Raw genomic sequence first — 26,595 nt, forward strand, 5'->3', positions numbered from 1 at the left:
GCTCTATTCCAAGCCACCATCTCTTCTGCTCAGAATACTGTATTTGACCCCTAACTGATTTCCCTGCTTCAACATAAGTCAGGTCATATCACACCTCCAGTCAAAACTTGCCAATGGCTTCTCTTTTACTCAGAGTTAAAAGCCAAAGCTCTTACAGTGGTCTAGTATATCCTACACAATCTGGCTCCCCTTTATGTCTCTGACCACATCTCTTACTCCAATTCCCCCTAGATCACTCTGCTACTATGATCTACCTACTACTGCCTGTAGCAATTTCCACCTCAGAGCCTTTGTATGTGCTGTTCTCACCATCTGTTATTTCCCCCCTCCAGATATCTGCATGCATATTCCCTCTCCTCTTCACTGTCTAACATACAACATATTTTACTGACACAGCATTTACTGTCCATCTCTTCAACGCCACCCACAACACACACACACACAAATATGAGTTTCATAATAGTAGCAATTTTGTTGTTGTCATCTTTTTGTTTGCTGGTGTATCCCCAGTACCTAAATGGTACCATTTGTTGGATGGATGGATCAACAAGCTAACACTCTGGCCTTATTTTCCTCCATCTCCCTATACATACTCTGTGCATGAGACAAACCAGACTGTTTGTTCCCACCACACCATGTTCTTTACATTCAATCTTTTGCTTTGCTGTCCTCCTAGAATCATCAGGACCTTGTTCACATGTTACTTCCTTATATATGCAGTAAGTAATCACTGACCACCTAGTATTGTACTAGGTGCTGGAGAGATAAAGATGGTATTGGACATCTCCACTTGGATATCTAATGGGATTCTCAACTTAACACAGCCAAAGCAGACCATTAATGTTCACCTGTATCCCAACATGGTTCTCCTCCATTCTTCGTATCTCAGAAAACAGTATCATTATCAACACCTAGTTTTTCAAGCCAAAACCCAAAATCCCAGTTACTCAGGCAAAAAAAAAGTGGGGGAGGCTCCTCACTCCCTTTCTTTTCCTCAGTAATTTATTAGTTTTACCTCCAAAATATACATTGAATTGACAGATATACCTCCAGCTAGACCAGTGTTGTCAGATACAACTTTCTGCAATGATGGAAATATTTTATACCTTCTCTGTCCAATACGATAGCCACTAGCCACATGTGGCTATTAAGTTCTTGAAATGTGGATAGTGTGATCAGAGAACCAAAATTTTTAATTCATTTAATTTAAATTTATGTCACATATGGCTAGTGGATACTGTATTGGACAGCACAAATCTATACCACCACTTGGCTAAAGCCACCATTAATCTGTCAGCTGGACCATAGCAACAGCTTCCTAACTGGTCTCTCTGCTTCCACTTCTGCCTCTGTACCCGTTCCAGACTATGGTCATATCGTGTCACTCCCCCAGCTCTCTGAAAGCTTCCCATTTTGAACAGAATCCAAAATCAGCAAGGTCTTCAAGATTCTATGATATGTGGTCCATGTCTACTCTTTGACCTGATGAACTACCTCTCTTTCCATCATTCACTCCACTCCAGACATAGCAATCATCTTTTTCCTATAATACTCAAACTTTGTTTCAACCTCAGCAACTCTGAGGTTGCTGGTCCCCTTGCTTTAAAAACACTCTGTCCCCAGATTTTCAAATGGCTAGATCTTTATCATCCTTTAGGTCTTAGCTCAAACCTTACCTCTCAGTGACGCTTTCTTAACAACCCAATCTAAATTAGCACCTCCTCCTCCCTCGTCACACCCAAGGACAGCACCCTGTTTCACTCTCCTCATAGCACTTCTCAGTGCCTAAAATAGTCTGGTTAATTTGTTTACTTACTATCGAGAACTGCTAGATACCCCTAGAACATAAACTCCACAAGGGCAGAGACGCTGTCTTTTACCACTGTACCCTCAATGCCTTACCTATCAGATACTAGGTGCCCAATAAAAATTTGCTGAATAAAACAAAGAACAAACATAGCTTCTGCTCCTAAAGAATTCAGTCTCGTGGCGATGCTAATAAGAAAATGACCAATTACAGTATAATGCCCAGGACTTTGGAAAAGCTGAAATTCTGGGTGCTCCAGGACTGAGAGGATGAAACTTGACCCAGTGTTAGGACTAGGGCAAAGTAGTTTTTCTAGAGGTAGTTGCATTTAAAAGCTGATATTTAAAGGACAAGTTGGAATTGGAAGCCTAGAGGAAGGGAGATATAGGTAAAGTTTTCCAAGCAGAAGCAACAGTTGAAATATAGCAAGCAAGAGAAGATGGTGACCTGACAATAAGAGCAGAGAGAAATGAACAGATTTAGGGGACACTCAAGATTAAGAGTGGCAGAACTTAATGATCAATTATATGTAAGGGGTGAGGGAAGAGGAATTAAATATGATGCCCAAGTTTTAGGCTTAGGAAGCTGTGTGAATGGTATTTTCATTCAAGCACAAAAATATGTATATATGGGATAAAAATTTCAACTTAGTTTCAGATGACTCTGTGACTCCAGAATGGAAACACCCAATAAATAGTTCGATAAATGTGTTCAGAATTCAGGAGCAATATAGATTTGTAAATTTTTTAGAGATGACAAATGACACCGTGGTAGTAGATAAGGTCACCCCAAAAGGGTTCACTAAGATTACTCTAGCTCAGAATGCTGAAATACATCAATATCTAATGGCCAGGCAGGTAACAAGGGACCCATAAAAGAAAGTCTCAAGAAGAGGCAAGAATGTAAAAAGAAAATCAGAAGACTGTGGTGCCATGGAAACCTAGAGACTACAACATTTCAAGGTGGTAGTGATGAATAATGTTAAAAGCTGTCCGTAGGTTGGATAAGATAAACATTTTGTTTTTTAAAAAAAAGTTTTTTGGTTTTTTTTTGCGGTACGCGAGCCTCTCACTGTTGTGGCCCCTCCCCTTGCGGAGCACAGGCTCCGGACGCGCAGGCTCAGCGGCCATGGCTCACGGGACCAGCCGCTCCGCGGCATGTGGGATCTTCCCAGACCGGGGCACGAACCCGTGTCCCCTGCATCGGCAGGCGGACTCCCAACCACTGCGCCACCAGGGAAGCCCCCAAAAAAGCATTTTTAAGAGTTGGCAGGCAAAACCATCTCTACCAAATTAGAAAGTATTGATCCTTTGACCAGTTAAAATGAAGTTTCCCTAAGAACCATGGGGGAATGAAAAACAAGGACAAAAGTCATTTCAACAAATTCTAGTTCATGGGAAATTTTGGAGTTTCCTTTCAATCCTGTTTATTCCTTTAAATTTTCTCCCAGTGGGGTTTTTTCAATTGGAATTAATAGAGAAATTGTGCAATATATAACCTTCATTCTTAGTATTCAGTTTTCAAACTTTCTTGCTTACTCTAGAAGCCCATTCTGTAGCAAGGAAACTATTCTTGGCAGTTAGTCCAAGACTGCAGAGAACAAACAAAACCACTAAAAGGATCAGGTCTCTCTCCCTGTTTAAATCACTAACACTGTTAGAGGCTATGTCAATAAGCTTGTTGTGTAGCAAGAATACATGAGTGCCTTTTTAAAAAAAATTCAGATCCACAATTAAAGAGGAAATGTGGCAGAATGGATAAGCTCAAGGCTGGAAGCCAGAAGCTTTAAACATTAAATTCACCTCTGCCAAAATTACCTTCTGACCAATATTGAGAACATTCTATAACTCCTTCACAAAATAGCAAATAATTAAGTAATTCTAAAACAGAATGATATAAGTAATCAAACCCAAATCAAACAATTATAAGTAATTGTAGAAATGGAAGGAAGAAAACACTAGTAGTTATAACATCAAAAACCAGCTTCTAAATCCTCATGACAACTGCAACTGCTTATTGACAAAATCTGATTTGTGTTTATAGGAACAGAACAGGAACTAGAACTCATACCCGAAATGGACAAAGTTTTCCTGGGATCTTTCAGGGTTGGCATTCTAAAAGTGATGAAGTCAGGAAACAAGGAGAATACAGAGATCTCTCCCTTCTCCATTCTCACTTTGGCATGCGACATTTTTAGTCTGGTTTCCCAGTTTTCTCCTCTTATAGGAAGTGACCACTCAGTAAGGAAGAGCAAAGAGACTTAGCTTAGAAGTCATTCAGTAACTAGAATAAAGTCATTACTAACATGGAGCTGAAGTCAGTCATGAGCTGTTTCAGTTAACTGAAAATCATTCGGAATCATGAGAGGACTGGAATCAGCTTGCAGGCTGCCAATTCCTGCTTCTGGGCCAATGCACATCTAATAGCACGCACTGTAACAGTGAGAACACATTTAATCCTCAAATAGCACCATGGGGTATCCCCATTTTAAAGTTAAGGAAACAAAGAATAGGAGAGTGAGTCACTGAACTCATAGGTGATATCTTAATTCCTATGATAATCTTTAAAAATCTGTATATACATATTCTGGATTATCTAGAATACAGGTCCTAGATGACAACCTCATAATCAAGTACTGCCATACAATTTCAGGGGCCTCATTTCCTGTTTACGTTTATGATCAAGTGAACTTCAAAGATCAAATGACACTGAAGCTTACTGTCAGAATGAAGTTTTCATCATGGTGATGTGAGAACGGAGTCATCACAGGTCACCCAATGGCACACCAAACCCAAAAAAAGCCTTCTTTGAACAGTCAGTGACATATTCATGCTGATGGTAAGATACACTGAGTGGAACCCTCATTTAACATACCAATTTGCAATGGTTCTCTAGCAATAAATGTATCTAGTTATAGAAATACTATAAATGCTAGAAATATATAAATGCGGGTTCCAAATCCCAGAAATAACTGGATCAGCCATTCATTTAAGGATTTCAAGAATGCTACTGTATTGGTTTCCTATTGTTGCCATACTTAGAACTTAGTGCTTAAAACAACACAAATGTATTCTGTATTATCGTACATAGGGGTAAGAAGTCGGATAGGGTAGAAGTCTGACACATGCCTCACTGGGCTAAAATCAAGACACAGCAGGGCTGCATTGCCTTCTGGAGGCTCTAAAAGAAATCCATTTCTTTGTATTTTCCAACTTTTAGAGACCATCTGCAATCCTTAGCTCATGGCCCCCTTCTTCCATCTTCAAAGCCAGGCACAGCCAGTTCAGTCCTTCTCACATACCATCACTCTGACCTTGCTTCCATCCTCAAATCTCTTCCTCTGGCTTGTGATTCCCTCCCTCTTCCACTTCTAAGAACCATTGTATTACACTCGGACCACCCAGGTAACCCAGGAGAATCTCCCTATTTTTGTCAGCTGATTAGCAACCTTAAATCCATCTATAACCTTGGACTTCTCCTTTGCCATGTAATATACTCATTAGGGATTAGGACATCTTGGGACTGGGGGGCACTATTCTCTACCACAGCTACTACGCAGCCTTGTTATTAGGTAAACAACATACCTCTAGAGGGTTATCAAGTCGTTCCCCATCGATGCTGACATCTAAAGATTACTCACTAACAAAGTTTAGGCTAAATATAACCTGTGACTATAATGACCTAGCAAACAAAGCCTCAAAGATATTAATACTACTTACTGCTTGTCCTCTCAGTTTTCTCAGTACTGAAGTAGAAATTAACAGCATGGCATTTGAAATCAGATATGAACTCAACCAGTAGCTCTGCAACTTACTAGCTATTTAACCTTGGACAAGTTGCTGATCCTCTTTAGATATGCAATTTTCTTATCCATAAAAGGAGGATAATAATACTCCTTATATGCTTATTGTGAGAAAGAAGTGAAATTATGTATGTAAAATGCTCAATACAGTTTCTAGCCATTATCAGGTAGTCAATAAAATTAATATTTATTTTATTAAACTCTACCCAAGCTTCAAGATAAAAGTAAAGGCAGTTTCAGTGTTTAGCATATTACATTTTTGCAATAAATATTAAACACAACTTCAAAGGATGTAAAGGAACACTGCTGCATACTTAATGTCTAAATTTTCTATGGGTTTAGTTGATTTTAAATTATTATTTATCTTTCAATTTAATTACTTAGTTTATTTATTAAACTCTTAATTTACTTATCTTCTAAGTTTGTAACTTGTCTTATCCAAAAAGAAAAAAATTCATTTGCCTTCCTAAGGGCTTTACGATCAGTAATTAAAGTAATGATTGCAGTTTGACAAATAATATTCAATACTATGGCAGATAATCTTTAATAGTAACTTTCTACCTTTTCCATAAAGAAAATATCTTGGTATGTTAATTAAAAGTGACTAGAAAATAATTATAAAAGAAATCTAGATATAGCGAAGTACTAAACGACCTTAAACATGAATATTAGCGATGAGCCAATTCACAATTAGACTTTTTTTTTTTGCGGTACACAAGCCTCTCACTGTTGTGGCCCCTTCCCTGGCGGAGCACAGGCTCCAGACGCGCAGGCTCAGTGGCCATGGCCCACGGGCCCAGCTGCTCCGTGGCATGTGGGATCCTCCCGGACCGGGGCACAAACCCATGTCCCCTGCACTGGCAGGCGGACTCTCAACCACTGCGCCACAGGGAAGCCCTACAATTAGACTTTTAATTCTAAACCAGAAGTATGCAAAAAAGGATTGATGAGGTTAAATGAATTAACACTTGCTAAATATAAATATGAAAAAATTGTATATTTATAAAAGTTTAACTAAAAATAAATAATTATTAAATATAATATTTCAAGACAGTTTCTCTTTTATATTATCAAGTGCAAAAATACTTACAGTTTGATAATATGAGGATGACGAAAGAGTTTTAGATTTTGAATTTCTCGTTTTATTTTTCCAACAACATCTAAACTGCGAATCTTCTGTCTATTTAAAATTTTAACTGCCACCTTATGGCCTGTTAATTGATGTTCTCCAACTAGAGAAAAGAAAAAGGAAAATAACCTTGCTGTCATAGCAACATAATTATTTATTCATGCTTCCTTCCACTGTAACCCCAAACTTCTTTACTCATATATGCCTCTTTGGTATCATTTATTGCATAGAACAGAAGATATCTCTTTTCATGTCTGTCTCTTCTATTGAAGTATGCACTCCTTGAGAACAGAAACTATATCTTAGTCTCCTCTGTATCCTCAACACCTAGCACAGAGACATTAATTAAATCTTTGTGATAAGGACAACTGAATTCCATATTCTTAACTAAAAGTATAATCAAATTTGAAACATCTTTTGGATAGAATAGAATAGAATTTACTATGTTTCGTTAATCTCTTTCTTTCTCCTCTTCTGGTTAATCCAGTCATTGTATTATTGAAGAATAAATAATTGCTACAATAAACTAAAACTCATAACTAGTTTCAAAACTATTTCATCAGAAAATCCACATGTAACCCTTTTTTTTGCCTTTTCTATAAAGCTTTCCCGTTTTCTCCCTATTTGATGGAATCTCAAATGATGTAATACTGAGGGTTTGAACTTCTTTCAAACCCTCACAGTATATTTATAAAGCTCATGAGTCATTCATCATTTTGAGGCTATTATATATATTTGTATTTTTGAAAAATCATATGACATGAGCTATTAGCTCTTACCCTCCTTGAATAAAACAGTCAGTATTCATCTGAATCTCCTAGGAATTATATAAGCACAGTATTTTGTACATACTGGATGCACCACACTTCCTGATTTCAAACTATATTACAAAGTTATAGTAATCAAAACAGCATAGTACTGGCATAAAACCAGACACAGAGATTAATGGAATAAAGAGCCCATAAATAAACTCATGCATATAAGGTCAATTAATTTATGACAAAAGAATGAAGAATATACAATGGGGAAAAGATACTCTCTCCAATAATTGGTGTTGGGAAAATTGGATAGCCATGTACAAAAGAATGAAAATAGACCCCTATCTCACACAGTACATAAAAATCAACTCAAAATGGATTAAAGACTTAAATTGAAAACCAGAAACCATAAAACTTCTAGAAGGAGGTAAGCTCCTTGATGTTAGTCTTAGCAATGATTTTTTGGGACTTGACAACAAAAGCAAAGGCAACAAAAGCAAATATAAACAAGTGGGACTAAATCAAACTAAAAAGCTTCTGCACAGCAAAAGAAAACATCAACAAAATGAAAAGGCAACCTACTGAATGGAAGAAAATATTTACAAATTATATACCTGATAAGGGGTTTTAATACCCAAAATATATAAATTACTTAACAACTTAATAGCAAAAAACCAAACAATCTGATTTTTAAAATGGACAGAAAAACGGAATAAACCTCTTGCCAAAGAAGGTATACAAATGGCCAAGTACACAAAATCATCAGGTAATCATCACTAACCCTCAGGTAGATTTAAATCAAAACCACCACCACAATGAGCCATCACCTCACACCTGTCAGAATGGCTGTCATTAAAACTGAAAAGATAACAAGTGTTGGTGAGATGTGGAGAAAGGGGAACCCTTGTGCACTGTTGATGGGAATGTAAATTGATGTAACCACTATGTAAAACAGTGTGGAGGTTCCTCAAAAAATAAAAAATAGAACTACCATATGATCCAGCAATCCCACTTCTGGATACTTGAAATAAAAACAGGATATCAAAGAAATATCTACACTCGCATGTTCATCGCAGCATTATTCACAAAAGCAAAGATATGGAAAATACCTCAGTGTCCATGAACATATGAATGAATGAATAAAGAAGATGAGAAGATGTGGTGTGCATATTCTCTCTTTCTCTCTCTCTGTCTCTCTCTCTGTCTCTGTCTCTCTCTCATGTACACACACACACACACACACACACACACACACACACACACAGTGCAATATATTATTAGGTCATGAAAAAGAATCTCTCACGTACACACACACACACACACACACACACACACACAGTGCAATATATTATTAGGTCATGAAAAAGAAAGAAATCCTATTTTCAACATGGATGGACCTTAGGGTATTATGCTAAGTGAAATAAGCCAGATAAAGAAATACTACATGAAATCCAGTTATATGTGGGATATCAAAGAAAAAAAGTCAAACTCATAGAAACAGAGAGTAGAAAAGTGGTTGCTAGGAGCTGAGGGATGAGGGAAATAAGAAGAAGTGGGTAAAAGGGCACAAACTTTCAGCGCTAAGATGAATAAGATATGAGGATCTAATGTAAAACATCACCATGATGAACACCTTAAATATTTTATAGTTTTGTCAATTATACCCCAATAAAGCTGAATCTTTAATTAAAGTTTTTTCAAATCATTGCTTTGTCTATGATATCTGAAGAAATAACACACTCATTTATCTTTATACCTGAAGAAATTTTTCCTCGTGAAGCAATGGCAAAGAAATGGCATTGATGGAATTGGGGAAGGATCAAGATGGCAAAGGAGTAGGATGGGGAGCTCACCTTCTCCCACAAAAACATTAAAAGCACATCTACAAGTGGAATGATTCATACCGAAAATCTACTGAACACTGGCAGAAGACCTCAGACTTCTGCAAGGGCAAGAAAACCTCCATGTAACCATATAGGACAAAGGAAAAAGATAAAGAAAGGAACTGGGACAGGGCCTGAACCCCAGGAAGGGAGCTATGAAGGAAGAAAGGTTTATGCACCTTGGGGAGTACCCTCACCAGTGTGGAGATCAACCTGGATGGAGGGGGAGCTTTGGAGCCTAGGAGGAGAGTGCAACAACTGGTTTGTGGAAGGCAAAATGGAGAGTAATGAGCACAGAAGGTTGTCACTGCCACCCTGTGCTCCCCAGCCTTAGACACTTGCCTGTCAGTGTGGGTGGGGGATGGGTGCTGAAGCTCAGCCTTCAGAGGTCAGACCCAGGAAGAGGACCAGGGTTGGATGTGCAGAGACAGCCTGAAGAGGCTGGACTGTGGCAACTGAGGGGGTACTCAGAAGAAACCGGAGCTCACTGGAGAGGCAAGGTGCCATTATTTGGGGGTGCACGAGGAGAGAGGCGGGAACACCATAAGAGCTTCCTTCCCTGTGAGCTCCTCCAGGCAAGAGGACACTGCCTACAGGAACTCTGGGGGCGGGCACAAGTTGTCACTACCATCCTGGGCTCCAGAGGAGTGCTGTCCCAGGAGTGCATGGGTAGTAGCCACCCTTAGGAGACTGGTGAGCAGGTGCCAAGCTCTGTCCCAGGAGCGCGGGAATGGCAGCTGCCCCCAGCAGACCCGCAAGCAAGCAATGAGCCCTGCCGCTGCCAGAGTGCGCAAGGGCCACTGCACCTGCATACGCTGTATCAAGGGGATAACAGCCAACACACGCTGAGCAAAGAGACAGCCAGCATCCAAACTAAGAGCAGCCCCTCAATCCCGGAAAAGATGGTGGAGGAGAAGAACTTGAGCTCACTCCCTCTCATGAAAACACCAAAATCACAACTTACTGCTGAATAACCACTGACAAAAGACTGGAACCCACCAAAAAAGACATTTTACATTCAAAGACAAAGAAAGAGCCACAACAAAACTGTAGGAGGGGTGCTTTCATGACATAATCAAATCCCATACCCCTTTGTAGATGACCCACAAACTAGAAAATACCTATATTCAAGAGGTTCTCCCACAAGAGTGAAAATCTTGAGCCCCTGTCAGGCTCCCCAGCCTGAGGGTCTGGCATCAGAAGGAGGAACTCCCAGACCATCTGGCTTTGAAGGTCAGTGGGGCTTGAGTGCAGGAGCTCCACAGGACTGTGGGAAACATAGACTCCACTCCTGGAGGGCTCACACAGGTTTCACATACACAGGGACGCAGCAGAAAGCAGTAACTCAACAGGAACCAGGGCTGGACCTACCTACAAGTCTTGGAGGGTCTCCTGGGGAGTCAGGGGTTGGCTGTGGTTCACTGTGGAGGCAAGGACATTGGTAGCATAGGCCCCAGAGAATACTGATCAGTTTGAGTTCTCCCAGAGGTCGCCATTTTGGTATCAAGACCTGGTCCTACCCAACAGCCTACAGGCTTCACTGCTAGAATGCCTCAGGCCAAATAACCAGCAGGATAGGAACACAGCCCCACCCATCAGCAGACAGGCTGCTAACACCATACTGAGCTCACAGCCATCTCTAAACACATCCCTTGACAAGGCCCTACCCACCAGAGGGACAAGACCTAGCTCCACCCACCAGTGGGCAGGAACCAGTCCCTCCCACCAAGAAGCCTGCATAAGCCCAAGGGCCAACCTCACCCACCAGGGGACAGACAGCAGAAGCAAGAGGAGCTACAATCCTGCAGCCTGTAGAACAGAAACCACAATCACACAAAGTGAGACAAAATGAGACAGCAGAGAAAAATGTTCCAGACAAACCAACAAGATAAAAAGCCACAGAACAACTAAATGAAGTGGAAATAGGCAACCTACCTGAAAAAGAATTTAGAGTAGTGATAGTAAAGATGTTCCAAGATCTCAGAAAAATAACAGAGGCACAGATTGAGAAGATACAAAAGATGTTTAACAAAGAGCTAGAAGGTTTAAAGAACAAAGAAACAGAGATAAACAATAACTTGAATGAAAAATACACCAGAAGAAATCAATAGCAGAATAATCGAGGCAGAAGAACGAATAAGTGAGCTGGAAGACAGAAAGGTAGAAATCACTGCCGCAGAACAGAATAAAGAAAAAATAATGAAAAGAAATGAGGACAGTCTAAGAGACCTCTGGGACAACATTAAATGCACTAACATTCACATTACAGGGGTCCCTGAAGGAGAAAAGAGAGAGAAAGGGCCTGAGAAAATATTTGAAGACATTATAGCTGAAAACTACTCTAACATGAGAAAGGAAACACTCACTCAAGTCCAGGAAGTGAAGAGAGTCCCATACAAGATGCTAAGACACATATTAATCAAACTGACAAAAATTAAAGCCCCAAAAAATTTTAAAGCAACAAGGGAAAAGCAACAAACAACATACTAGTGAATCCTCATAAAGTTATCAGCTGATTTTTCAGAAGAAACCTGGCAGGCCACAAGGGAATGGGCATGATATATTCAAAGTGAAAGGGAAGAACTTACAACCAAGAATACCAGCAAGGCTCTCATTCAGATTTGACAGAGAAATCAAAATCTTTACAGACAAGCAAAGGCTAAGAGAATTCAATACCACCAAACCAGCATTAAAAAAATCCTAGGAACTTCTCTAGACAGAAAATAAAAGACCACAGCTAGAAACAAGAAAATTACAAATCACAAAGCTCACCGGTAAAGGCAAACACAAAGCAAAGGTAGGAAATCACCCACACACAAATATGATATCAAAACCAGCAATTGTGAGAAGAGTACAAACACAGGATATTGAAAATGCAATGGAAATTAAGAGACCAACAACTCAAAACAATCTTGTACATATATAGGCTGCTATATCAAAACCTCATGGGAACAACAAACCAAAAATCTACGATACACATACAAAAAAGAAAAAGCAAACCAAACACAGCACAAAAGATAGACATCAAATCATAAGGGAAGAGAACAAAAAAGGAAGGGAAGAAAAAACACCTTCAAAAACAAAGCCAAATCAATTAACAAAATGGCAATAACATACATATTGATAATTACCTTAAATTTAAATGGATTAAATGCTCAAACCAAAAGACAGACTGGCTGAATGGACACAAAAATAAGACCCAAATATATGCTGTTTATAAGAGACCCACTTCAGATCTAGGGACACATACAGACTGAAAGTGAGGGGATGGAAAAAGATACTCCATGCAAGTGGAAATAAAAAGAAAGCTGGAGTAGCAATACTTGTATTAGACAAAATAGACTTTAATAAAGACTGTTACAAGAGACAAGGAAGGACACTACATAATGATCAAGGGATCAATACAAGAAGATATAACAATTATGAATATATATGCACCCCACATTGGAGCACCTCAATATATAAGGCAAATGCCATAAAAGGAGAAATCAACAGTAACACAATAATAATGGGGGACCCCACTTTCATCAATGGACAGATCATCCAGACAGAAAATCAATAGGAAACACAGGGCTTAAATGACACATTAGACCAGATGAACTTAATTGATATTTATAGAACATTCCATTCAAAAGCAACAGAACACACTTTCTTCTCCAGTGCACATGGAACATTTTCCAGGATAGATCACATCTTTGGCCACAAATCAAGCCTTGGTAAATTTAAGAAAATTAAAGTCATATCAAGCATCTTTTCTGACCACAACACTATGAGATTAGAAATCAATTACAGGGGAAAAAAACTGTAAAAGACAGACACATGGAGGCTAAACAACATGTTACTAAACAACCAATGGATTACTGAAGAAATCAAAGAGGAAATAAAAAAAAATACCTAGAGACAAATGACAACAAAAACACCACAATACAAAACCTATGGGACACAGCAAAAGCAGCTCTGAGAGAAGTTTAGAACAATACAATCTTACCTCAGCAAACAAGAAAAATCTCAAATAAACATCCTAACCTTACACCTAAAGCAACTAGAGAAAGAAGAATAAACAAAACCCAAAGTTAGTAGAAGGAAAGAAATCATAAATATCAGAGAAGAAATAAATGAAATAGAGACAAAGAAAACAACAGAAAAGATCGATGAAATAAACCTGGTTTTTCAAAAAGATAAACAAAATTGGCAAACCTTTAGCCAGACTCATCAAGAAAAAAAGATACAGGGCTCAAATCAATAAAATTAGAAATGAAAAAGGAGAAGTTACAACGGACACCACAGAAATACAAAGGATCATAAGAGACTACTACAAACAACTATAGGCCAGTAAAATGGACAACCTAGAAGAAATGGACAAATTCTTAGAAATACACAACCTTCCAAACTGAACCAGGAAGAAATAGAAAATATGAACAGACCAATCACAAATACTGAAATTGAAACTGTGATTAAAAAATTTCAAACAAAAAAAGTCCAGGACCAGATGACTTCACAGGTGAATTCTATCAAACATTTAGAAAAGAGTTAACACCTATTCTTCTGAAACTCTTCCAAACAATTGCAGAAGAAGGAACACTCCCAAGCTCATTCTATGAGGCCACCATCACCCTGATACCAAAACCAGACAAAGATACCACAAAAACAGAAAATTATGTGCCAATATCACTAATGAACATACATGCAAAAGTCCTCAAAAAACTACTATCAAACCAAATCCAACAATACAGTAAAAGGATCATACATGATGATCAAGTGGGATTTATCCCAAGGATGCAAGAATTCTTCAGTATCTGCAAATCAATCACTGTGATACACCACATTAACAAACTGAAGAATAAAAACCATATGATCATCTCAATAGATGCAGAAAAAGCTTTTAATAAAATTCAACACCCAGTTATGATAAAACTCTCCAGAAAGTGGGCACAGAGGGAAATTACCTCAACATAATAAAGGCCATATATGACAAACCCACAACTAACATCATTCTCAATGGTGAAAAACTGAAAGCATCAGGAACAAGACAAGAATGTCCCCTCTCACCACTATTATTTAACATAGTTTTGGAAGTCCTAGCCATGGCAATCAGAGAAGAAAAAGAAATAAAAGGAATACAAATTGGAAAAGAAGAAGTAAAACTGTCACTATTTGCAGATGACATACTACACATAGAAAATCCTAAAAATGCTACCAGAAAACTACTAGAGCTCCTCAAGGAATTCAGTAAAGTTGCAGCATATGAAATTAATACACAGAAATCTGTTGCATTCCTATACATTAAGAACAAAAGATCAGAAAGAAAAATTAAGGAAACAATCCCATATACCATTGCATCAAAAAGAATAAAATATCTAGGAATAAATGTACCTAAGGAGACCAAAGACCTGTACTCTGGAAACTATAAGATTCTGATGAAAGAAATCGAAGATGACACAAACAGATGGAAAGATATACCATGTTCCTGAATTGGAAGAATCAATATTGTCAAAATGACTACACTACCCAAGGCAATCTACAGATTCAGTGCAATCCCTATTAAATTACCAATGGCAATTTTCACAGAACAAGCCCCCAATTTTTAAAAATTTGTATGGAAACACAAAAAGCCCTAAATAGCCAAAGCAATCCTGAGAAAGAAAAAAGGAGCTAGAGGAATCAGGCCCCCTGACTTCAGACTTTACTACAAAGCTATAGTAATCAAAATAGTATGGTACTGGCACAGAAACAGAAATATAGATCAATGGAACAGGATAGAAAACCCAGAAAAAAACCCATGCACCTATGGTCAATTAATCTATGACAAACGAGGCAAGAATATACAGTGGAGAAAAGCCAGTCTCTTCAATAAGTGGTGCTGGGAAAACTGGACAGCTACATGTAAAAGAATGAAATTAGAACACTCCCTAACACCATACACAAAAATAAACTCAAAATGGATCAAAGACCTAAATGTAAGGCTGGACACTATAAAACTCTTGAGAGAAAAACATAGGCAGAACACTCATTGATATAGATTGCAGCAAATTCTTCTCTGAACCATGACATACAGTAATGAAAATAAAAACAAATATAAGCAAATGGGACCTAATTAAACTTAAAATCTTCTGCACAGCAAAGGAAACCATAAACAAAATGAAAAGAAAACCCACAAAATGGGAGAAAATATTTGCAAATGATGTGACTGACAAGGGATTAATCTCCAAAATACATAAACAGCTCATGCAGATCAAAAATGAAAAAAAAAACCAACATCAAAAAATGGGTGGAAGATCTAAATAGACATTTCTCCAAAGAAGACATACAGATGGACAAAAAGCACATGAAAAGATGCTCAACATCACTAATTATCAGAGAAATGCAAATCACAACTACAATGAGGTATCATCTCACACCAGTCAGAATGGCCATCATCAAAAAGTCTACAAACAATAAATGTTGGTGAGGGTGTAGAGAAAAGGGAACCCTCTTACACTGATGGTAAAAATGTAAATTGGTACAACCACTGTGGACAACAGTATGGAGGTTCCTTAAAAAACAAAAATAGAACTACCATATGATCCAGCAATTCCCACTCCTAGGCATATATCAGGAGAAAACATAATTCAAAAAGATACATGCACCCCAATGTTCACTGCAGCACTATTTACAATAGCCAAGACATGGAAGCAAACTAAATGTCCATCGACAGAGGAATGGATAAAGATGTGGTACATGTATACAATGGAATGTTACTCAGCCACAAAGAAGAACAAAATAATGCCATTTGCAGCAACATGGATGGACCCAGAGATTATCATACAAAGTGAAGTAAGTCAGACAGAGAAAGACAAATTTCATATGATATCACTCATCTGTGGAATCTAATTTTTTAAAAAATGACACAAATGAACTTATATACAAAACAGAAAAAGACTTACAGTTATCAGAAACAAACTTACTGTTTACAAAGGGGAAACGTCAGGGGGAGGGATAAATCAGGAGCTTGGGATTAACATACACATACACACACTGCTATATATAGATAACCAACAAGGACCTACTATATAGAACAGGGAACTCTACTCAATATTCTGTGATAACCTATACAAGAAAGGAATTTGAAAAAGAATGAACATATGTATATGTATAACTGAATCACTGTACTGTACACCTGAAACTAACACAACATTGTAAATCAATTATACTCCAATAAAATTTAGAAAAAAGAAATGGCATCATCCCTTGAAACACTTAAGCACACTGATAAGCTAATTGGTTATCTGAGGTCAAAAGATTCAAATTCATTAAGAACACCCCCTCTTTTTGCTGAAATATACTAGCCTCTATTACCTAATAACTTATTAAGTGAATTAGTACTTAGCTATAATTAATTAAATCCAGATAGTTGTCTCATAATCACATCCTACCTGAAAGCCAAATGAATATTCCTAAAAATCTTGTAATATAAACAGATTTAACACCAAGAATTTCTTTTTGTGTATTACAGCTATAAACTTTTCTACAAAAGTAACAGGGGAAAAAAGGCTTGGATTCATTAATGTTTAACTAACATTCATTTATTCAATCTAAAAACATTTACTGAGCACCATTTACATGCCAGGACTGTGTTGATCAAAGACACATGTAAAGAGAGATTTAACAGGTCTCCAAGTTTTAGTAAGGAGAAAAACAATCAGCAATAAAGGAGCTAAAATCGATTCTGTATGGTAGCAAATTTGTCTGAAAACTGTTAGGGATACCTTATTTGTGAAGGGAGAACATAGATGAGAAACAAAACATTTTTAAAAACCAAGGATGGACAAATTTCCCATAATTTATCATGTATATAAGTAAATATCCAGATCAATACCTCTTTTGACAAGAGCAATAAAGAACACTCATCCATGGAACAACTATTTAATGAATGCCTACTATGGTGTATTCCATACCAAGTGCAGTTAATAGGCACTTGGGATGTAAGCAGTGAACAAATTAGTTCTGTCACACTGCTAGGTGTCCCCCAATATCTATTCCAGCCTTCCTTCCCCGCCATGTGATTCCCAAATTACACCCACCTGAGCACATGTCCACCCAGAGTAGAGACTGCATCCTAATATCTCTTGTAACTAGGTATGGCCACGTGACCTATGTTCTGGCCAATGACATGTGAGCAGAAATGTCTCTAGCAGCAGCTTATTCATCCCTTCCTCCATCCTGAAGCCTGGAACTACCTGCTCAGACTGTTACAAGACAGTAAAATACTATCTTGTGTAAGCTATTTTTATTTTGAAAATTCTTGTCATTCACAGCTGAATCTCAATAATACCCTATTCAGAAAACTTTAAAATGCAAAATATTTGAACTTATTTCAAATTTCCCATTTTGTTGAACTACCATCCATGAACTAATGGAAATAAACTATAATTTATAGCCCATACAATTTCCTGGATTAAAGGATTCTACAAAATTACCACTCATTAGTGGTCCATTTTGTTTTTCCCAAACTCTATTCAAATTATACACAATACTCTCTAAAGTGATTGAAAAATCTATACTCACCCAATCTATCCTTTTAGAATTTTACATTTGATAAGGTGAAGAGTTGTTATACAGAAGAAAGAATAAAACTGTTTTATATTGTTCTAGGAGCAAAACTGGGAATAATCAATACAAATTCTTTCAACTGAGTCCTCTGCTCTACGAAGCCCCTCTCACCTCCTTTTTCACCACTCAAGCCTATACTGAAAATTAAAACATTAAAATTTTTTAATGTTACTACTGTACCCTGAGTATCCTTTTCTTCACAGGATGTGTAACACTAACATTTATTGATTTTTCAGTTCATCTCTCAGTACTAGATGGGAGGGGGCTGGAGGTCAGGTCCCCTGTAGTCTTTTTCTATTGCCAGGGTTGGCAATAAGCGGTAAGCCAAGAAAATAAGGCACAGAGAAGTTAAGAATTTGCCCACAGTCGTTCAGCTATGAAGTAGCAGGGCTGGAATTAAAACCCAGCAGCACGCACCATCCAATATTCAAACAGAGGAAGCTCAGCCATTTATCAAGATCACCATAAGGTAAATTCCTGCATTAACGAACAGGTTGGACTAGATCAAGCCTAATTCCCCTTCCAATTCTAAGATTTTTGTAATTATATCCCCAGGGATCATTCCACACTACATCTTTTAAGGGTATAAATCTTTTAAGCCACTCTAGCCTCTTGATTTTAGTTGTCATTTTCTGGATGCTTTCCAGCTTTTCTTGATACACAAGACGCAGGACTTCTTATGGCTGTATTATGGAGTTGTAAATACATGATTGTTTTGCACAAAGACTATAATTTTTCTAATGTCCAGTATCATTCCTAATGAAGTCTAGCATTTTTTACCACAAGCATGGACCCTATAATTTTATGAAAAATAACTTAGAACACTTCTCTTCCTATATATTATTCCATATTAATTCATTTAAAATACTTCATTCAATTTTAATATAATTTAAAATAGTAATATATCTAATAAAGCAAAGAAACAATTAAATCTAAGATTTATTAAAATATTTTATTAAAATCTAATTTAACAGAAATCCTTTATTAAAATCTAATAAAAGAACAATCAAAAATAAACTATTGTGTATTTTAGGTCTAAATTATAATCTATTTATCTCTGAGGCTCAAAGAACTGTCAAAATGTCATTCTTCTGTAAAGGCTACAAACTATAATATGTATAATAATTTGAATTATTATATTATTATTATACAGTATGTATAAATAATGGTATAGTCTTAATGTAATATTATACAGCAATGAGAATGAATGAATTACAACTACATGCAATAACGTGGATAAATCTCACAAACATAATCTCAAGTTAAATAAATGAGAGAAATATGATTATATTTCTATGAAGTTCAAAAATAGATGAAACTATTTCTAATCCATGGACAGTGGTGACCATTGGTGGGGGTGGAAGATGGAAACATTAACTAAAATGGGATAAAGGTGGGGGGCTTGTGTGATACTGGTCATTTTTTGTGCCTTTAAGTAGTGGTTATATGTCTATGTTCAGTCTGTGAAAATTCATTGAGGATTTATGTAAGAAATCACTTAGAATGTATGTACCGCTTTACATACATGGTACAATTCAATTTAAAACGTTAAGAAAGAATGTTTGGATGACACTATATCCATACCTAGGCTATTACAAGCCAAGGGACGTGTCAGCAAGCAGGGCCTTGTGTGGCATCAGACACCCTTACTCATTTGTATCAAGAGCCTTCATTCTGGGAGTCAGGAGTGTCATCTGATGCACACATGTTCTGACTCCTACCTTCAGCAGACTCCTGCCAAAATAACACAAGCCTCCCTTCTTCTTTGCCCATGGTGAAACAAAACAGTCTCATTACTTTTCTCAAAATTTCCTTTCCTTGAAAGTCCTTTAAAATTCTCTAAAGGACAGTTATGAACAGGCAGCAAAAGACTTCCTGTTTTGATATACCACTGATTAAAAAAGGTACTATGGGCACCTTATATACAAATCTTATTTATTCCCCAGAACCCTAAAAGTAAACATTACCCCTAGTTTACAGATGAAGAAACTAGAATTAGAGAACAATGAGGAGCAAGGTTTATCTGCCTCCAACACACAAGCTCAAAACTCACATTACTTTGCCTCCCAATAACCAGGCTCTCTTGATTATAACACGTCAAGAGTGCTTACTTGCATGTTTATCCTTTTATGTCCAGCATTTCAGCTGAGAAATCAGGGCACAGTAAAGGGATGGAGTGAGAAAAATCAAGGAAGAAGAATTGCTATGTTCAGCTCAAATGCAAGCTGGGATAGCGCTGTGGCCTTTGCTATGGATCAGATCATGAAAGTTGTTCTTTAAGAACTGCCTAATTTCAAGAAAATAAAATGCAGACTGAAATAATCCCATAATACAATATGCAACATGCACTAGATTTTTACTGAGAGAACAAACTCACATATCATTGAAGACCTTCTTCTCTTAGTTGTTTTTACTCCCTGTTGGCCTGAACATTCATTTGTTCATTCATTCAACAAATATCTTCTGAGGGTCTAATGTGTACTAGCCATTGCTCCAAATGCTGAAAATGCAGGTATAAATGGAACTTGTATTCTGGAGGAGAATATAAACAATAAAAGAACATATAATAATGGTGATAGAATGATAAAAAAATGAAAATCAAGCAGAGTACTGGGAATAACAAGAATGACTGGGGTGAAGGTGGGAAAACTAATTTAAACAGATCAGGAAGGGCCTGAGGATGTGATTTTCTTTTCAGCAAAGACTTGTTCTAAAGCTACCTTCTTTGAGAACTGATTACATGATATGCTGTATTCTGTTTTATTTTTAAAACCTGTGTTTATACTGGCTTGGATTATAATTTTAAAGTACTTCTTTAAAACTTAAGTCAATCAAGAATTCCATAGGAGAATCAACTTACATTTTACAGAATCATTTAAGACGAATCATTTACATAGAGTGAGGGAAAAAGTTTTCTGGTATAGAAGAGATTATTTAAAACTGCTGGAGAAAGTATTAGCATTCAGGTCAGAGATAACAGATGTGAAAAAATGTTCATAGATGTTTCTCACTCCAGATGAACAACAGAATCTTCCGGAAACACTCGCAAAGCTTCTTAAATCATCCCCTCTTGTCTTTCCAACTCTGGTCCTTACGTGTCTATTCTCTGTGTTTCTCTTATTCTATATGCTTTGTCTCCCTCTTGTTCACTCTCCTTCCTTTTCCTGTCTTCAAACATCTCCCCTTCTATGCCCATCAACTGCCCCTACCTGAATAATTTTTATTTTTGAATATATTTACTGAATATCATTTATGTTCCATAGAATTTCTCCTGAAAGTAGAACTGTAGAATAATTTAGAGGTCTCTCCAAGTGTTCATTTTAGTGGTTACCCTAGAGATTACAATATTCATCTTGGACACTAATAGAATCTAATACAATGTTTTCACCATTTTCAAGACAATGCATGGACTTTAGAACACTTTAACTCTATGCTTCCTCTCCTACTTTTTCTGTTGTTGTATTTTAGTCCTACATGTATTTTAAATCTCGCAAGATGTTATTACTTTACATAGTCAATATCTATTTAGTTACCCACATATTTACCCTTTCCAACGGTCTTCTTTTCTTCTTGTACTCTTGCTTCCATCTGGGAAAGCATCACCTATTTTTCTGCCTGAAGAATTCCCTTTGGTGTTCCCTTTACTGTAGGTCTGCTGGAGACATATTCTCTCAGTTTATGCTTACCTGAAAATGTATTGTGCCTTTATTTTTGAAGAATATTTTTGTTGGGTACAAAACTATAGGTTAGCAGTTTCTTTCTTTCACCTCTCTGAAGACATCACTCCACCGCTTCCTTGCTTTCATTGTTTTTGTTGAGAAAGTCTGCTTATTTTTGTTCCTTGGAAAACAATATGCCCTTTTTTATCCTTTGGCTACTTTAAGATTTTCTCTGAACATTTTCCCCCATCTCTGCATAGACAGATGAAGTCCACTGCAGTATAGGAGAGTCCCAAGCCAAAACAAAACGAAACAAAAAAACAGTTTTGAGCAGTTTTCCAATGATGTACCTAGGAATGGTTTTCTTATATTTATTCTGCTTAGGGTTCATGTATCTTCTAAATCTGTGGCTTGATGTGTTTATCAATTTTGGAAAACTTTCTCCCATTATCTCTTCAGATATTGCTTCTGCCCCACTTCCTCTCCCTTCCTCTTCTGGAACTGTGAAAGTGCCTACTCTGCATGATCATCAATGGTCTTGGGTTCAAAATGACATTCATACTCACAGGACACAACAGGTAGTAATCTTAAGACTTAGCTTTTTGGAAGGACTTAGGAATGGAAACAGTATATCAGCATGGCAAAATCAAACACATCTTTATCAGGAGTCCTTAAAATATCAGTCGCTGCTTCCCAGACCCTTAATCAATCACACAGGGAGACTAGGTTGTAGATGGATACAATCTACTCCAGCATTCAGAAGTCTCAAACAGTAACCACATCAAATGCATGCAGCTTCTAAGCCCTGCACAAGAGGTGCACTGAGTTTTCCTTTGGTTATTTTTATAGATTCCCGTTCTCTGCCAAAATTCTCCACCTTGAACATATTAATCACAATTATTTTTTAACTGAATAAATTTGACATGCAATATTGTGTAAATTTAAGATGTATAGCATGTTACTTTGATACATTTACATGTTGTAATATGTTTTTCAACACAGCAATATTTATCACATTATATAATTAGAGTATCATTGTCTATATTAATTATAATGTGAATTAGATCTCTATGGCTTATTTACTACTATTCATTACAAGTTTGTACCCTTAAATACCATCACCCTTATCCCCCCTTCCAATCCTCTGGTAACAACCACTTTATACTCTGTTTTTTTCCAGGTTTAACTTCCACATATAAATGACATGATACAATACTTGTCTTTCTCTGACTTATCTCACTTAGCAAAATGCGGTCAAGGTCCATTCATATTGTCACAAATTGGAGGATATCCTCCTCTCCCATGGCTGAATAATATTTCATTGGGTATATGTACCACAATTTTTCAGTCATTCATCTGTTGATGAGCATTTGGGCTGTTTCCATATTTTTGCTATGGTGAATAATGCTGTAATAAAAATGGGATTGCATATATCTCATTAAAATCCTGTTCTCTTTTCCTTTGGGAATATACCTAGAAGAGGAATTTTTGGATCATATGGTAGATCCATTTTTAATGTTTTGAGGAACCTCCATATCATTTTCCATAGTGGTTGGACCAAGTACATTCCCACTAACAAGTATAAAGGTTCCATTTGCACCACATCTTCACCAGTACCTGTTGTCTCGTCTTCTTGATGACAGCCATTATAACAGGTGTGAAGTGATATCTCATTGTGGTTTTGATTTGCATTTCCCTGATGATTAGCAATGTTGAGCATCTTTTCATGTCTGTTGTCCATTTTCATGTCCTCTTTGGAAAAATGTCTATTTAGTTCTTCTGCCCATTTTTTCACTGAATTGTTTTCTTATTAAGGAGACTGCATTCTTTATATATTTTGGATATTAACCCATTATCCCATACATGGTTTGCAAAAATTTTCTCCCATTCTATAAACCTACAGATGACTTAAGAAGCTTTGGGAGTGTTTCTGGAAGATTCTATTGTTCATCTGGACTGAGAACATCTATGAACATTTTTTCAAGTCTGTCATCTCATTTTGTTAACTGTTTCTTTTGCTGTGCAGAAGCTACTGAGTTTGACGTAGCCCCATTTGTTGATTTTTGCTTTTGTTGCTTGTGCTTTTGGCATCATGTCCAAAAATCATTGCCAAAACCAAAATCAATGAGCTTCTTCCCTACATTTTCTTCTAGGAGTTTTATAATATCAGGTCTTTTGTTTAAGTCTTTGATCCATTTTGGGCTAATTTTTGTGAAAGAGGGTTCCAATTTCATTGTCCTGCATGCGTTTCTTCAGTTTTCTCAGCACCATTTATTGGAGAGACTATACTTTCCCCACTGGGTATTCTTGGCTCCCTTGTTGAAAATTAGTTGACAATACATGCTGGAATTTAATTCTGGGTTCTCTATTCTGTTTCACTGGTCAATGTGCTTATTTTTATGCCAGTAAAATATTGTTTTGATTAAAATTCCTAAGTAGGATACCTTCAGGTTTATTTTTTTCCTCAGGATTTCTTTGGCCATTCAGTCTTTTGTGGGTCCACATAAACTTTAAGATTTTTTTCCTCTATTTCTGTGAAGAATGCCTTTGGCATTTTGATGGTGACTATATGGAATTTGCAGATGGCTTTGGATAGTACGGCCATTTTAACACTATTAATTCTTCCAACCCATAAACACAAGATGTATTTCCATTTGTTTGTGTCTTCGATTTCTTTCAGCAAAGGCTCATAGTTTTCACTGTATAGATCTTTCATTTCCTTGGATAAGTTTATTCCTAAGCATTTATTTTTTGATGCTATCATGACTGGGATAGTCTCCTTTATTTCTTTATTTCAGATGCTTCATCGTTAGTGAAAAGAAATGTAATTGACTTCCGTATGTTGATTCTGTATCCTGCCACTTTACTGAAATTGTTGATTCATTCCAACAGTTTCTTGACTGACTCTAGGATTTTTTTTATGTAAGATCATATCATCAGCAAAAAGTGATAATTTTACTTCATCCTTCCCAATTTGGATGCCTTTTATTCCTTTGTCTTGCCTAACTGCTCTAGCTAGGATTCCAGTGCTGATTCAGTCTTGGTAGGTTCTGTGTTTCTAAAAATGCATCAATTTCTTCTAGGTTATGTAATCTGTTGACATATAACTGTTCATAATAGTCTCTTATGATTCTATATTTCTGTAGTCATCTGTAATGTCTCCTCTTCCATTGCTAATTTTACTTGAGCCTTATTTCTTTTTTTCTTAGTCTAGCTAAAGGTTTGTCAGTTTTGTTTATCTTTTCAAAGAACAGGCTCTCAGTTCCACTGATTCTTTCTATTGTTTTTCTGGCGTCTATTTCATTGTTTTCCTTTCTGATCTTTATTATTTCCTTCCTTCTAATAACTTTGGGCTTAATTTGCTCTTTTTTTTTTGAATTCCTTGAGGTATGAAGTTAGGTTGTTTATTTGAGATCTAATTTCTTAATATATGTGTATATTGCTATAAACTTTCCTCTCAGAACTGCTTTTGCTGCATCCCACAATAGTTGATACACTGTATTTCCATTTTCATTTGTCTCAAGACTTTTTATTTCCCTTTTGATTTCTTCTTTGACCCAGTGGTTTCTTATAAGTGTGTTGTTTAGTTTTCATATATTTTTAGATCTCACTTTTTTTTTTTTTTTTTTTTTTTTTTTTTGCAGTATGCGGGCCTCTCACTGTTGTGGCCTCTCCCGTTGCAGAGCACAGGCTCCGGACGCATAAGCTCAGCGGCCATGGCTCATGGGCCTAGCCGCTCCACGGCATGTGGGATCTTCCCGGACCGGGGCACAAACCCGTGTCCCCTGCATCAGCAGGCGGACTCTCAACCACTGCGCCACCAGGGAAGGCCTCACTATCTTCTTGTTGTTGATTTCTAGTTTCATACCATTGTGATCAGAGAAGATGGTATGATTTCAATCTTAGGTGTGCTAAGACTTGTTCTGTAGCCTATCAAATGATCTAACCTGGAGAATGTTCCATGTGCACTTGAGAAGAATGTGTATTCTGCTGCTGTTGGATAGAATGTTCTGTACATGTCCATTTGTTTTAAAGTATGATTCAATTCCAACATTTCCTTGTTGAATTTGTATGACCCACTGCTGATAGTAGAATACTGAAGTCCCCTACAATTATTGTATTATTGTTTATTTCTCCCTTAAGATCTGTTATTATTCGCTTAATACATTTTGGTGCTTGCATGTTAGGAGCATATATATTTATGATTGTTATATCTTCTTGATATACTGGCCCCATGGCTCATGGGCCTAGCCGCTCCACGGCATGTGGGATCTTCCCGGACCGGGGCACAAACCCGTGTCCCCTGCATCAGCAGGCGGACTCTCAACCACTGCGCCACCAGGGAAGGCCTCACTATCTTCTTGTTGTTGATTTCTAGTTTCATACCATTGTGATCAGAGAAGATGGTATGATTTCAATCTTAGGTGTGCTAAGACTTGTTCTGTAGCCTATCAAATGATCTAACCTGGAGAATGTTCCATGTGCACTTGAGAAGAATGTGTATTCTGCTGCTGTTGGATAGAATGTTCTGTACATGTCCATTTGTTTTAAAGTATGATTCAATTCCAACATTTCCTTGTTGAATTTGTATGACCCACTGCTGATAGTAGAATACTGAAGTCCCCTACAATTATTGTATTATTGTTTATTTCTCCCTTAAGATCTGTTATTATTCGCTTAATACATTTTGGTGCTTGCATGTTAGGAGCATATATATTTATGATTGTTATATCTTCTTGATATACTGGCCCCTTTACCATTATACAGTGACCTTATCTCTTCTTACACTTTTTGACTTGAAGTCTATTTTGTCTGATATAAGTATGGCTATGCCCACCTTCTTTGGGTTGCCATTTACTTGGAATATCATCATCCATCCTTTCACTTTGAGCCTTTGTGTGTCTTCAGAGCTAAAGAGTCTCCTGTAGGTCACAAATAATTGGGTCTTTTTTTTTTTTTTTAATCCAT

General features: G+C 37.1%; 1 protein-coding gene across 5 annotated transcripts in view; it reads right to left on the reverse strand.

Moving 5' to 3' along the window:
- Window positions 1–26,595, reverse strand: part of PRKAA2 (protein kinase AMP-activated catalytic subunit alpha 2) — a 64,263-nt gene that overhangs the window by 24,543 nt on the left and 13,125 nt on the right. For 4 of the 5 annotated variants that reach the window (XR_008617274.1, XR_008617276.1, XR_008617277.1 and 1 more), the window contains exon 2: window positions 6,700–6,841. Coding sequence is in view for 1 of the 5 variants with exons in the window: in XM_028489356.2 (XP_028345157.1) it covers window positions 6,700–6,841 (142 nt within the window). In the remaining 4 variants the exon portion in view is untranslated. Of the gene's footprint in view, window positions 1–6,699; window positions 6,842–20,345; window positions 20,501–26,595 lie in introns of all 5 variants that reach the window. The other variant, XR_008617275.1, reaches the window with a different exon arrangement.

This window comes from Physeter macrocephalus, chromosome 4, assembly GCF_002837175.3.
Source record: "Physeter macrocephalus isolate SW-GA chromosome 4, ASM283717v5, whole genome shotgun sequence".
NCBI lineage: Eukaryota > Metazoa > Chordata > Mammalia > Artiodactyla > Physeteridae > Physeter > Physeter macrocephalus.